The sequence below is a fragment of the Gambusia affinis genome, linkage group LG03 (assembly GCF_019740435.1).
Source record: "Gambusia affinis linkage group LG03, SWU_Gaff_1.0, whole genome shotgun sequence".
Classification (NCBI taxonomy): Eukaryota; Metazoa; Chordata; class Actinopteri; order Cyprinodontiformes; family Poeciliidae; genus Gambusia; species Gambusia affinis.
In genome coordinates, this window is record NC_057870.1 from 7,454,962 (window position 1) to 7,468,156 (window position 13,195).

The 13,195-nt window shown below is 40.0% G+C and overlaps 1 protein-coding gene across 3 annotated transcripts in view; it reads left to right on the forward strand.

Moving 5' to 3' along the window:
- LOC122828287 (RNA-binding protein Musashi homolog 1) overlaps positions 1-8,965 on the forward strand; it is a 40,866-nt gene extending 31,901 nt beyond the window's left edge. Inside the window, exons 11-15 of one of the 3 annotated variants that reach the window (XM_044111714.1) lie at positions 1,922-1,978; positions 2,312-2,371; positions 3,889-4,043; positions 6,076-6,121; positions 6,225-8,893. In XM_044111714.1, the coding sequence (XP_043967649.1) occupies positions 1,922-1,978; positions 2,312-2,371; positions 3,889-4,043; positions 6,076-6,117 (314 nt within the window). In that variant the 3' untranslated portion in view covers positions 6,118-6,121; positions 6,225-8,893. Of the gene's footprint in view, positions 1-1,921; positions 1,979-2,311; positions 2,372-3,888; positions 4,044-6,075; positions 6,122-6,224 lie in introns of all 3 variants that reach the window. The other 2 variants (XM_044111713.1, XM_044111711.1) reach the window with 2 other exon arrangements.
- The last annotated feature ends 4,230 nt before the right edge of the window (positions 8,966-13,195 follow it).

Genomic DNA, 13,195 nt, shown 5'->3' on the forward strand with positions numbered 1-13,195 from the left:
CATTTTGGATAATTTGAGTCTTCTTCTCTCAGTAACATGAATAACGTTGTTGACCTGTTCGCCCAGGGCCTTTCACTGATCAGAAAAACATCTGCTCAGGATCAATCGAGCTGAAAATCATCCGATCCCAGCCACCAGCGGATTTTTCAGTGCATCTCTAAGGTGTAGCTTATTCCCAGCAGTAGTTTAGTAAAGTTTAAGACAACACAAACACATTTTGATTTGCTAACATTGCTCCCAGAGTGTCTGTATATTTAGATGTCCTGCATTGTTACTACAATATGAGACAGGAGTCTGCAACCTTAACAATCAAAAGGGTCATTTTTTTTGCCCTCATTCCAACTAAATAAAACTTATCTTTAGTCTTTAGTCTCAGCTTTTATTTGTGATAAACATTCACTGCTGTAGGAAATTTGTTGTTATTCTTAACACATTTTTGTTTCCTATTTTTGAATTTTAAGCAAGCAAATTAAAATGTCAAACTCTTTGCAAAAAGAGGTTGGATGCATTTGATGTTGATATAACTATGTCAAAATAAAAGTATATAACTTCCAACCTCAGGATAAAAAAACTAGATGTAAAAAAATATCTTTATTTTGAATGACACTAGATGCCTTTAGTGTCATTTTGTTGTAGTTTAATGCACTTATTTCATTTAAAAAGTTGGAAAAAAAATACTAAAACCAGCACTTGCTAGTATCTACATTCAAAACCAAAACATTAGCTGGATATTTATCATTTTTAACTTTTAAAGAGCCATTGTAGGAGGTCCAAAGAGACACTCTTGGCTCTGGAGCTGCAGGTTGCAGAGCCCTGCTATAGGATCATGTTTTATTCCCAAACACACACTGTGTGATCAGCTTTTAAAATCATACATGAGGCAATTCCTAGCTAAGAAAAAAAATCAGCTTTTCGGATAATACTTTCTAGGGGTGCTCCGATAAGTTGTCCGGTTGAGACATCGGTCGCGATTTCCTTCATTTTGAGAGATCGGCTGACATCTGACTCCTATCCATCTACGCAAAGATTGAAAATCAACCCCATTTCTCCTGTGAGAAAGGGTTCATCACTGGCTCACTTCTGTGCGGTTAACAATAGTCATCCCACTGTTGCTAACTTAGGGACTTTGTTGCTACATTTAGCAACTTTTCAGGAAAAATTAAATCGATCAAATTCGGAATCGGCATTCCAGGCTTTGAGAAGATTGGTGATCGATCGTCTGGAAGACTGAAATCGGGGCACCCCTAATAACTGCTATACCTTCTGCATATGATTCAGTAAGAGCATGTTGAATGTTTTTTCACATCTCATCCCAGGTGTTAGCGCTGCGTGATCACATTTTAAATTCTAAAGAGCAGCTTCATAGACGCACTGTCACAAATACAAACATGTCTCCACAGATGAAACACTGTGAGTGTAAATGGCTGCTTGTAAATATCAGGGAGTGGCGTTGCTTAGCTCAAACCAATGTCTGTGTGTGTGAGTGCGTGAGTGTGTGTGTGTGTGTGTGTGTTCAACACGGCGTGGCTCTGTGTTACAGTAGAACGTGTGATGATCATCTGGGAAATAACCCTAAAAATTAGATTTCCACCAAAGAAAATTAGAGCGCTTGCTTTTTAAATATGAAATCACTCACTCCGATTGGAGTCGCTAGTTTGGGTGACGGCGTTTGTGACACTTATTTTATTTCCTGCCGTTTCAGAATAACACTGGGAGTAATTTTATTTTCATTTTTCTGGGGGGGTTTAGTTCTGTCCTTCAGTTGCTTTGTGCGTTTGTTCCTGACGTCCTGTTTATTCAGCTCCTCACCTCCGAGGCTTCTCCCTCGCCTTTAACGTGTGTGTGTGTGTGTGTGTGTTGTCCTTGATGGCGTGTTGTTGGCGGTGTGTGTCTCAACAGCACTCTGATGTTTCTGTTTTAGAGTTCCACTTAGAGAGGACTCCCCTTCTGACTTCACCCCACCCCCCTGAGCTCACAGGTCAGTCAGCCCCTCCTCTGGACTTTACAAGCAGCATCTTCTCAGTCTGCTACTCCACATGTCGGCACATCACCTCATCACTTCTGGTTTGCATGTTTGTGTTTGTCGATCCTCCTCGGTTTCCATCTGAAGGCAGGATTGGTGACAGTTACCGAGATGGCCTCCATTGTTCTCTGCTAAAATGATCTATTGTGTGACTAAATGACATTTTGTGGTCACTGGAGTGAGATCCGTGGGCGATGCTGCAGTTGCATGTCAGGTTCTTCAGAACCAGGGATGTATAACCTTGATTTTTTTGTTGTTGTTTTTTTTTTTCCACCTCTGCCTTTTCAGCCATTCCCCTCACAGCGTATGGACCAATGGCGGCGGCAGCGGCGGCGGCAGTCGTTAGAGGTACATCATTGTATTTCCTGGAACACAGAAGTCCAAATAAAGTGCCTTGTAAAAGACCTTACACCCATTGAACTTTTTCATATTCCTTCATGTTACAGCAATAAACTTCAGAGTGTTTTATGGAGGTTTTAGACCAACGCTAAGTTGTGCATAATTATGGAGTAGGAAAAAAGGATGCAAGGTTTTCAAAAGTTTGTGCAAGTAGAAATCTTAAAGGGGTAGTGTTCATTTGTACCCATTGCATTGGCCTGTTAGGATGACACATTTTGTGGATGATAAATTGTCCCAGAAGTAATGATAATGTCACTGTTTTGAGACTATTTTCAAATAATATACTAGTAATGGCATAACAATGCAAGTGCACCCTCCTAAAGACCAATAAGCTTTAATTTCTATTCCATATTTAACACTGAAACCGGGAGATGCTTTAAATATCTAAAATAAATAAACTCCGGCTTCCTTCCACAGTCCAAAAACATGACTGTCGGGTTAATTGGTCTCTCTAAAATCTCCCTAGGTGTGAGTGTGTGTGTGAATGGTTGTGTGTCCTGTCCAGGGACAGACTGGCGACCTGTCCAGGGTGAACCCGCCTCTCGCCCAGAACGTTAACTAGAGATAGGCACCAACAGCCCTCCTGATCCCTCTAAGGGACAAGGGTGTTAGAAGATGGATGGACGGCTAAAATAAATAAACAAAACACCAAATAAAATGGGTACTGATGTTTCTGAACAAAATTGCTCTTCAAAAAAGTGGCTAGTTGAGAACAAAACCCCAGACAGAAAACGTTAGTCGCCCAGTCTTTTCTAGAGAGATATTAGAAAAGCAATCGTGTATACGCAAGTTATTGATTAACTTTAATTAATAAATTACTAAATATACAGAAGGTGTTCAGGCCAGATGAGACTGAAATTGATCTTTTGACCTTTCAGTGCCAGAAAGCCAGCACTTTACATCCGCCTGAACAAGCAACCCCTCAGCTAAGCACGGTGATGCCAGCGTCATGCTGTGGTGATGCTTTTCTACAGCAGGAAAAGTAAAACTGATCAGTGTGGATGGGAAGATAGGTGGAGCTAAATACATTACAGCCATGAAAGAAAATCTGGCAGATGCTGCAAAAGACTTAAAAACGGTGTAACAATGGCCTAGTCAAAGTCCAGACTTCAACCCAATACAAAATGCATAAAAATTGATGTTCTCAGAATCTGATTGAGCTTGACCTTTTCAGTAAAGTACAAAGAGCAAAATAATTGGGTGGAGTCAAATAGCTAAATTGGATTCCCTGTTAGAGAGGCTGAATGCTAATTTTTGTGAAGTGGGTTCAAGGGCTGTAATAACATTTTCAAGGCACTGAGTCATAAATTCTCCTCATCTGAACAACCGTCTCTCGTCAGAACTCTCGCTCTGCTCTGGTTCAGACGGCAGAGTATTTATTTCGCTCTTTCCTTTTTTTACATTGAACGACGATTGCAGTGATTAGCGGATCGCCCGTCGGTGAAGCTGCTTTCTTTCCCTTCCAGGTTCCACCCCTTCTCGCACCGCGGGATTTCTAGGAACGAGCAGCCCGGGTCCGATGGCCGACCTGTACGGGACGGCCGGTCAGGAGTCGGCTGTCAGCAGCTACCTCAGCGCTGCGAGCCCGGCCCCGAGCACCGGCTTCAGCCACAGTTTGGGGGTGAGTTACCACGACTCACTGGTGAAGTTCTGCTCGGCTTGCTGTGAACGTGGCTCAGAGGTACCAAATAGAACTTGGTAAACTCCTGAGAATCCACACCGTCTACAGTTTCTTTGTTTCGCAGTGCGGCATCATTGTTGTGACCTGTTTAACACTTAACCCAAAACCATTAAATACCAAACTAAAGCCACAGTAACTAGACACAGTTATGCTAAAAAGTAAAACAATATATATGTATTTATTTTTTTGAATGGCCTATTATGAGTTCAGATGTGTAATTGGTCGGACGTGTCCACTGGTATTGTTGGAAGGGTGTGGTGAGACAGCCTCAAGTGGCCTATTTTTGAGAAGCCGTAGTCCCTGGTTGCATCACTTTTCAGCCCAGCAGGGTGCTGCTTCGCTTGGCAGACCAGACGGGTCGACTGCTGCCGAGCAAATTGTTTGCTGGCGAATGGACTGAAATTACAGAAGCACTGGTTGCTATGTTCTGCCATGAAAATAGATAGGTGCGTTTTGGAAAAGGCTTGACAGAAATAGAAGCCCCTGCAGCGCATTCATGTCCTGTGAAATGTTTCATATTTTTTATTACAGCAAAATCTTCAGCATCGGTGTATTTTATTGGGACCTTACTTCACACACCAATGGAAAGTGGTGTGTGAAGGCAAAGTGGAAGGAAGTAGCATACGGTTTTCAATTCAAAAAGAAACAAAAATGAAAACGCGCGTCTCCTCTCCGCCTTTCTCTGCCAGTCTTTCAGCGTATGTCTCGACCAGCTTTGCGTACCCAAACGTTTTTGCCAACTCTTCATTGCAAAGATAGCTCAAACTCAAATCAGGCTGAATGGAGAGTAACTGTGGTAACCCAGAGTCTGGACTTGGAGTGGGCCATTCCACATGGACCTCTCCAGCTGTTCCAGGATCACCGTGGGCCTTTTAGCCGCTTCTCTGATTGATGCAGTTCTTGCTCGTTCAGTTTAGATGGATGTCCATAAATGGATGTGCCAAACGTTTTTCATTTTCAGTGCTCTACGAGTTAGCTTAGGACAATGGTTCCCAAAGATTTTCTGGGCCCCTTTGTGGATTACAAAAAAAAGAAAACAAAATCAACTGGGCACACACATCGTTCAACCAGACATAAACCTACACACACATTTTGTTTTCAAGCTCCTCTGAAGTTTATTTCACACTTCAAGTTGCAACAAAACTACAAACCATCTTTACAGTAAAACACTTTTGTGTATCTGTTTTTTTTTCATTCATCCACACTGGTTCATCCATACCCCCGCCCCCGCCTGCAGTGGCACTGCGCCCCCCTAGGGGGCGCGCCCTACACCTTGGGAGCCACTGGCTTAGGATATTGTTTGATAACTTTACCCATTTTAAACCACTCTAGAACTTATCTCTTAGCATACCTGTTGACTCATGTTCCTGCAGGGGAAAAACTTTAGCCGCTCAATCTCTCGTGACTAGCTAAGCAAGCTTGGTGGTATCAGCTAAGTCACTCTTTGGTTACCTAGCAACAGCTTGTAGAGTAACTTGCGCAGCAGCAGTTTAAGATTTTGTTACTGCCCCACAAAATGACGCAAAAATAAATAATGGTTTGGCAGTATTTTAGATATTTAAAACAAAAAATTAACCAATAATCATCGATATCGACTGATATGAAACCCTTGCATCGTGATGTGTTTCTCAGCCACATCATCCAGCCCTACTATATGGTTCACAATTGTCACCCTACAGTTGGCAATTTACCAACTTTGTTGCTATATCTACAATGTTTCAGACAAATAAATTTGCCAGAATCTTAATGAGGTGAGGCTTTTTAGAGGTTGGTGATCGGCCTGACAGCTGCAATCGGTGCACCCCTGGTTTTCTGTTGAACACCACCACCTCTTCAACCAAACAGCGTGGGTGGTTGTTTTGTTCCGGTGCAGCAGCTGTTTTAATAATCCGACACATTAGAAGAGATTAAAATCAAAGTGCGCATTTTGTCTAACAGCAAACTCTAACCTGGCCTGCTTTTGCTCCCACAGGGCCCTCTGATTGCCACCGCCTTCACTAACGGCTATCACTGAGAGTGTGAGTCGGTCCGCCGCGCTAGCTCCCGCCTCTCGAGGCGTAGCACATTAGACGGCTGCGGTTCGGCCGACCTCTTGAGTAATCCGGCTGCTTTGTGTGTCAGTGCAGAGCCGTAGACTGACAGCTGGACGGAGTTGAAGCGACGTCGGAGCCGATCTGGTCCGTCTCTCTCCAGTCCGCGTCTCCTCTGCTGCGTTCGGGCGGCCGGACATTCTCCCCACCTCGCCTGGTGTCGGCCGCATCCTGCCCACCTTACCGACACCTCGCTAAACTCCACCTTTTTGCAAATGAAGCAAACTAAAGAAAAAAAAAAAAAAAAAAAGAGAAAAAGAAACTTATCACTGCATATAATAGCAACACATTCAAATGCTGTATTTTTGTTGTTGTTTATGTCATTTTGTTTTTATGTTTTAGCTGTATTTTTATTTAGCTTTTTGTCCTCTCCAAAAAGTGATCTCTCTGAGAGAAGGCTAGTTAGGTCTCCAACATGCTTGCTTTGAAGCTGTAAAATGACTTTACATTTCTCTATTTTACACTGAATGTCAACACGTCATACTAATTTTTGAAATAACGCCAGGAATTGTATATCTTGGTAGGTTTTAACTATGAGTTGTTACACTAATTACCGTCGAACGGCGCGGACAGACTTATTGGACCCCAGTAAAAGTATTTAAAAAGCTTTAAATTATAGTCATCTTTTATTGCAGTGGCATCATCTCACACTGAAGAATGTAGAAAAATACAGCTTGTAATTTGAGTACATCTATTTGTTGGGTGGGGAATAAAAAGGGCATCGACCAAACAAGCAGGATGCATGTCGATAGCGTCTAGTTCAGAGTGAAGAAACAACGGAAGTTTTAAAAATGTTATGTAAACAAATGTGGGTTTTAGCGAGTTTCCATTTTCTTTTCTTGGAATAATTACGATCGATTCCCTCAACAGAATGACTGAAAGTCGTACTTATTTTCATCCAGATTTGTTTTTCTTATTGTTGAGCTGGAAACTGCAGATATCAACATTCCACGTAAGAAAATGTAGCCGTTGTCTTTTTGACAAAGTTTGATGTTTTTCTTTGTGCTGAAACTTAAAAACAGGAATTAAATGGTTTCTCTTGAGAAATTACCACAAGTTTTCTTTAGTAGATATTTATCAAAAGTTGCCAAATGGGTTTCCTAAAAAAGGTCAGGTAATATCTAAACCGATGTATTCAGCTGGACTGAGGGCAGAAGTGGCTCTTGGGTAGATGTTAAAGGCTGCAGACCCCTGGTCTAGAGGTTGCTATGGAGACCTAGTGATGCCAAGATGCTCTGAATTTTAGTCTTAAACAACAATTCCTGTTTAAACATTTTTTTTGTCTCTTTTTTTCCTGACTCGTATCGCCGCACATCAGCCCTACTCCGAGTGTACTTTATCTTTTGTCTTTCCCATTTTGAAGCGTGGCATAGAGGAACGAAACTCTGTCACAAAATATTTACAAAAACAAAAAAACGAGCACTGATTAACTTTAAAAAATAATAATACTAATATTCATTCAAAATTCTTCTGATAAATTTATTACATGGCATTTTCAGATTTAGCAGTAATTATATTTGCGTCAGTTTCATCAAAAGCATTCTTTGTTTTTGGTTTTTTCTCTGTTCTTCAGCGTGAGAATATTTTTCTGCCACAACGGATACATTTATTTTAAGGATTTCTACACATTTTTACCTGGGTTGCCAAAAACATGGCTAGATCTGTACTTTCTTTAGCCTTCAGGAACTGTAATATTTTGTAAAATATTGTAAATACGACTAATTTCCGGGTGGCAGGGCTCTGCCGACTTTAGTGTCCGGGAGGTTGGAGGCTTTTGGAGAAAGTGTGTGTGTGTGGGGGGGGTGAATCTTACCTGATACGTGTTTTATGCCCGCCTGGAGGTCAAGAACATTTCAGTTCGTCTGTCAACGTGAGAGGAGCCACTACACGGCGTTCCTCTCCAGACATTTGTAAAATCGTGTGTCAGGTCGGCGACAACTTCCTTGGAGATGAGACGCTTTTACTTTGAGTTCAGCAGGAAAAGAGGCTGAGGCTGGAGCAACACCTTCCGCTTCTGGGAGGCGAGGGTGTGAAAACACTCCTCTTGTCAGGAAACATGCTGTTTTCTTACGTTATCATGTTGTTGTTTTACCTGATTTTCTTTTTAATATCCAATCATTTGTTTTGTGAAGGAAAATGAAGGACTTTGCATGCAGGAGCTGTCGTGAGTCGGGGACCGCTCCGTGATTTTCATGTGAATGTGTCATGTGGTTTGATACACATTGGTCTCCATGTGCTGTATTTCTTGGGGGGCATTTGCAAAATGTGAACTATTAATCTGATTTTCTGTTTTGTTTTTTTGTTGTTGTTGTTGTTTTCTGTTATTAGTAGTACATTAACATCTATATCGGGGTGCGGATGGTATAATGCGCCGTCCGCACCTTCCAGCACTGCATATCCACTGGAGGACTCAGTCTGTAGCAACGTGACATCTTTTCTTTTCTTTTTTTTTTTGTAGACCAAAATGAGAGCTACTAGGACGCTGCACTGGCCGTTCACCATGAACTTACGTTTTCCTTCTAATGTTAGCTGAAGATAAAAAAGGAGCACTCTCGACCTACAAAATAACCAGGTTTCACATTTTGATACACTCGCCGTACCTGCTGCGGAAATTTTAAATGTTCCATTGAAAAAAAAAAAACAAAAAAACTTTCTTGTCAACACTGTAACTTTTTCTGATTTTTTTTTTTTTCCCTGTGATTTTACTCCTTTTGGGGGAGGAAAAAAAAAGAACTTTTTAAAATTCCTAATAAATTATTTTAAAACATTCCACCTTGGGGTCTAGTTTACTCTTTATCTTTTCTTTCTACATCCTTTCCATGTACGTATGTTCATTTGTTTCTTATGCACTTGATGAATGTGGCTTACAGATAATGAAAACGCAGAATTCAGAAAATCACTGTGCTGAAGCTCATCGCTAATATTCATTGGCTGATTTATGAGAAAAAAAAGTTCATTTTTAGATTGAGTACTTTCTTTTTGAGTAAGACCAAAAATCAGAGTGACTGAAGTTATTACTGGTTCATTCTACTTTCCAATGCCTATATAAACAAAGTACTCTTGATGTTTTGCTGTTTTATTACTTTTAAAAATTAGTTAACAAAATTTGGCTTTTTGACAAAAAAAACCCCAAACCTTAATGTCAAAGTGAAAACTACACAAAGACAGAAGTAGTTAACATATTGTGACTACATAGATGTAAAAGCAATGCAAAGGTGAAAACGGGCCAAGGTGGTGCACAATTTTTATAGGCCCTGTATTTCAGAGTGTGATTTCTTAAATGTTATTTCACAGTGGAATGAATCCTCAGCTCAGGTGAATGTGACGATTGTTAGCTGTGCACAAAACTGGCTTTTATGGAAAGATGGCAGCCAAGCGGGACGCAGCAAACGTGGAAGAAGTTTTTCTGCTCAGATGAAGCAAACGTTCACACTTTTCAGTTTTTGTTTTCATTTTCCTTCATGCACACAACTTCATCTATCACATTAAGTCCCAATAAAACATATTCATGTTTGTAATAGAAGCCAAAATAAAGTATGAAAAAATACAGTTAATATAATACTTTTGCGAGGCCCTCCATTGTAGAACATTAACTTTATTTACCCACTTTTGTTCTTCATCTCTCAGCTGCTTTGTGCTTTTTTGACTATCTTCTTTGTTTCTTCGCCATTTTCCTAATTATAACTTCAATTTAAACTATAAGTGTTACAGATCACTGATATTATAATAGTGAAGTAATTTTCACACCATGAAGCAGTGAAACGGGTTCTGTTCCATTTACACATTTTATTTCCTGCGAACCCTCTGAGCCTGGGGTTAGTCTGCCTCCGCCTCCCTGTCGTATTCCTCCGCCGGCTGATTCCTCTCTTCCATCATCACTGCTCCGCTGCCTCCACCTTCACCGCCTCCCTGCATCTCAGCGCTGCGGCTTTGACCCTCTGCTCTTCCGGTCTTGTGGGATGTTCGCGGATGGACATGAAGGCCACGCCCTCCTCTTCTTGGAGCACGAGGAGCTCAGGGGATCCCTCCTCGTGAGGACATTCCTCCATCTCCGTGTTTTCGCCTCTTTTTGCCTCTGTGGCTCTGGTTATCTTTGTTCTCGTGGAGTTACAACTCGGACTAACAGGCAGTTTATTTATTTATTTATTTATTTATTTATTTATTTATTTATTTATTTATTTATTTATTTATTTATTTATTTATTTATTTATTTATTTATTTATTTATTTATTTTAGTTTAATGAACTCATTTTAAACAACAATTATAAGATTTTTGCTGTCAACACGCAAAAGGTTGGACGAAATTGTCGCATTATCACTTTTTTACAGAGTAGGGTGGGCGATATGGATTTAAAATTTTATCACGATATTTTTGTGGTGCCATTAAAGTGATACGAACTATTTATTGCTTCTTTTTAGGCAATTGTATGGCGCTGTCTATGACACAAATCACACCCCCACAAACAAATAATGCTCTTGAAAAACATTCCCATTTGTAAAATGCTTCTTTAGGTCACTAGTTGACATAAAGCAGTGGGATTTGAGTCACTAAACTGAATTCAGTAGCATCGCTTATTACATTTATCAATACTTAACGATGAACGAACTATGGAGAAAATAATAGCAATCCCGGCAATATGGGCTTTTTTTTTTTTTTTTTTTTTTTTAAAAACACCATCAATTGCAATTTCTCATGACAACAATAAATCAATCAAAAGAAATTATCATGATAAACGATAAACAATGCAATACATTCCCAGAAGATAATTTTAAAGTGCAGTCCTAAATGAGGAAAAATCCCAAATATATTTTCTTCTCGCCACTGTCCAACTGAATTTCCTCAGCCAGCTGGCGTATAATAGCATCAAATATGCTTCCAATTTATGAGCCACCCAAGAGTCCAAAGACAAGCTCTCCATCTCCTGTTACATCGTAATACGTCCATAACTCCAGTAAATCCGGCTCCTTTCAGCCTCCTGGTTAGCGTTCACCGCCGGCAGGGTTTTAAGACCTCAAAGCATTAGTTATGATTTGACACATCGTATTCGTCTTTTGGCTGCCGGAGACGGTCGAGTTTGTGTGAAGTTGACATCCAAACAGCAGCTGTTGTTTTGAGTAACAAGATGAGGCATGCTGGCAGTCCACAGATATGATTTAGAGATAATAAGAAGGGCGAGCACATGTGCAGGTGGAGGAAATGCAGCTGGATGCAAAAAAAGGGAGCAAATGATTTGTTTTATTCTCTTGGCCTTGGCTGCCGCTCGCCGCTGCAGGAAGATGTTGTTGCCGTATTGATGAGGACAGTTCAGCTCAAGCTCAAGCTTTTACAGCAATCTCTCTCTAAAAGATGAAACTCTAACTATTCTTTCTAGGCCCTTGGTGGACAAGATGGTGGAGGAAGGATTTGAAGCGTGCAAAATTGTAACAGATTGGTGGGAGCAGGCGTGGCTAACAAGAAGTTTAGTCTGAGAAATCAGTTCAGTGAAACACTGGGTAGCTCTGTCTTATGGAGTTCCAGAAGTGCCACAATTTGATTAATAATTATGTAAAATGATTACCTGAATATGTGTATTTGACTCAAATTTAAAGTAAAAGCATGTATTTATTACATTTAAGATGAATTTAACCTGGACGTTCAGCCTAATTATAACTTCACAATGCATAACTTATTAAAATATGATTGATAAAAATGCTTTCTTTATTTATCTAAAATACACAGAATTATTTCAGTTTTAAGTCGTTTTAGGACGATGCACTGCAGCATATTTCATTTTCTGTCAGGCATATCTTTTGAAGCTAGTGGGCGGAGCTAACGCTACTCTTGTCATTAAAATTGTCTAAACTTGACCTTTTTTTCCATGCTAAGCAATTAGTGTGTGGGCAATTTATGGAGATCAAAACAATAAAATTGTGTTTTAGTTGAAAAGACGTTATACTTATACATTACACTTAATTTACAATTAATTTTTTTACACCTTGAAGATTCACAACAGATGTGTCGCCCATCAGTTCAGCCGAGGTGATTCAGAAAAAATAAAGCGTAATCACTATCATAGCCATGGGATGTGTCAATTATCTGCTTGGGAACTTTCTCACAAAGGGTTATTCTCAAATAAACTTCGTCAAATGCTTTTTCTGCTTCAAATGAGCTGAACATAAAGTCTCAGGGATTTGGTTTTGACCCTGGAAATCCATTTCCACCGAGAAGAACCGGAAATGTAAATACAAACCTGGTTGAGTCTGAGTGGAGGGAAACCTTCAGAGCTTATTGTTAGGATTTAAACCAATGTTCTATGCAGCATTTTTAATAAAGGCTGCAAAAGACAGAAGCTACGCAAACATTTATAGCAAGATTAGGTCATAAACTGCTTTATGAGTCCTGACCCCAGAAGACTCAATGGTCAGAGGAGATTGTTTTGGAGATTGTCATGAGACATTTTTAGGATTTATTAAGAATGTACTATTTAGCAGGACTAGACAGCTCCAAAACTATTTCACACAAAACAGACTGCAGCACAGAAACACAGACTGTGTTTCTGCTGACTTGGTCTTCTATAAGTATCCGTACCCTTTGACCTTTTCCGCATTTTGTCATGTTACGGTCACAAATTTCAATGTTAGTTTGTGTCCAAGCTGTTTGAGACACAAAGCCGTCACAAACATGCGCAGCACAACAGGTAAATTCAAACAAGGTGAAGGGACTTTGAGTTACTTTGCTGCCCTCTGCTGGAAGTAAACAGATTTTTTTTTTTGTTAGAAATACTGGTTTTGTACATTTAAAGTAGTTTTATTCCAACAAACACATTTGTTTTGTTTTTTTATTAACTCAGTACTTTCTTAATAGATGTTTTTATTAAATAATTCTCTCCATTTTTATTTGAAGCACTTGGTTTCACCCTTGCATATGAAATATAAATGAGCTTACTTTGGTGTCCTGTAACCTATCTATCCACTCAGACTTTGATCACCATGATATTTTCTCATCAGCATGTAGATAAAGTC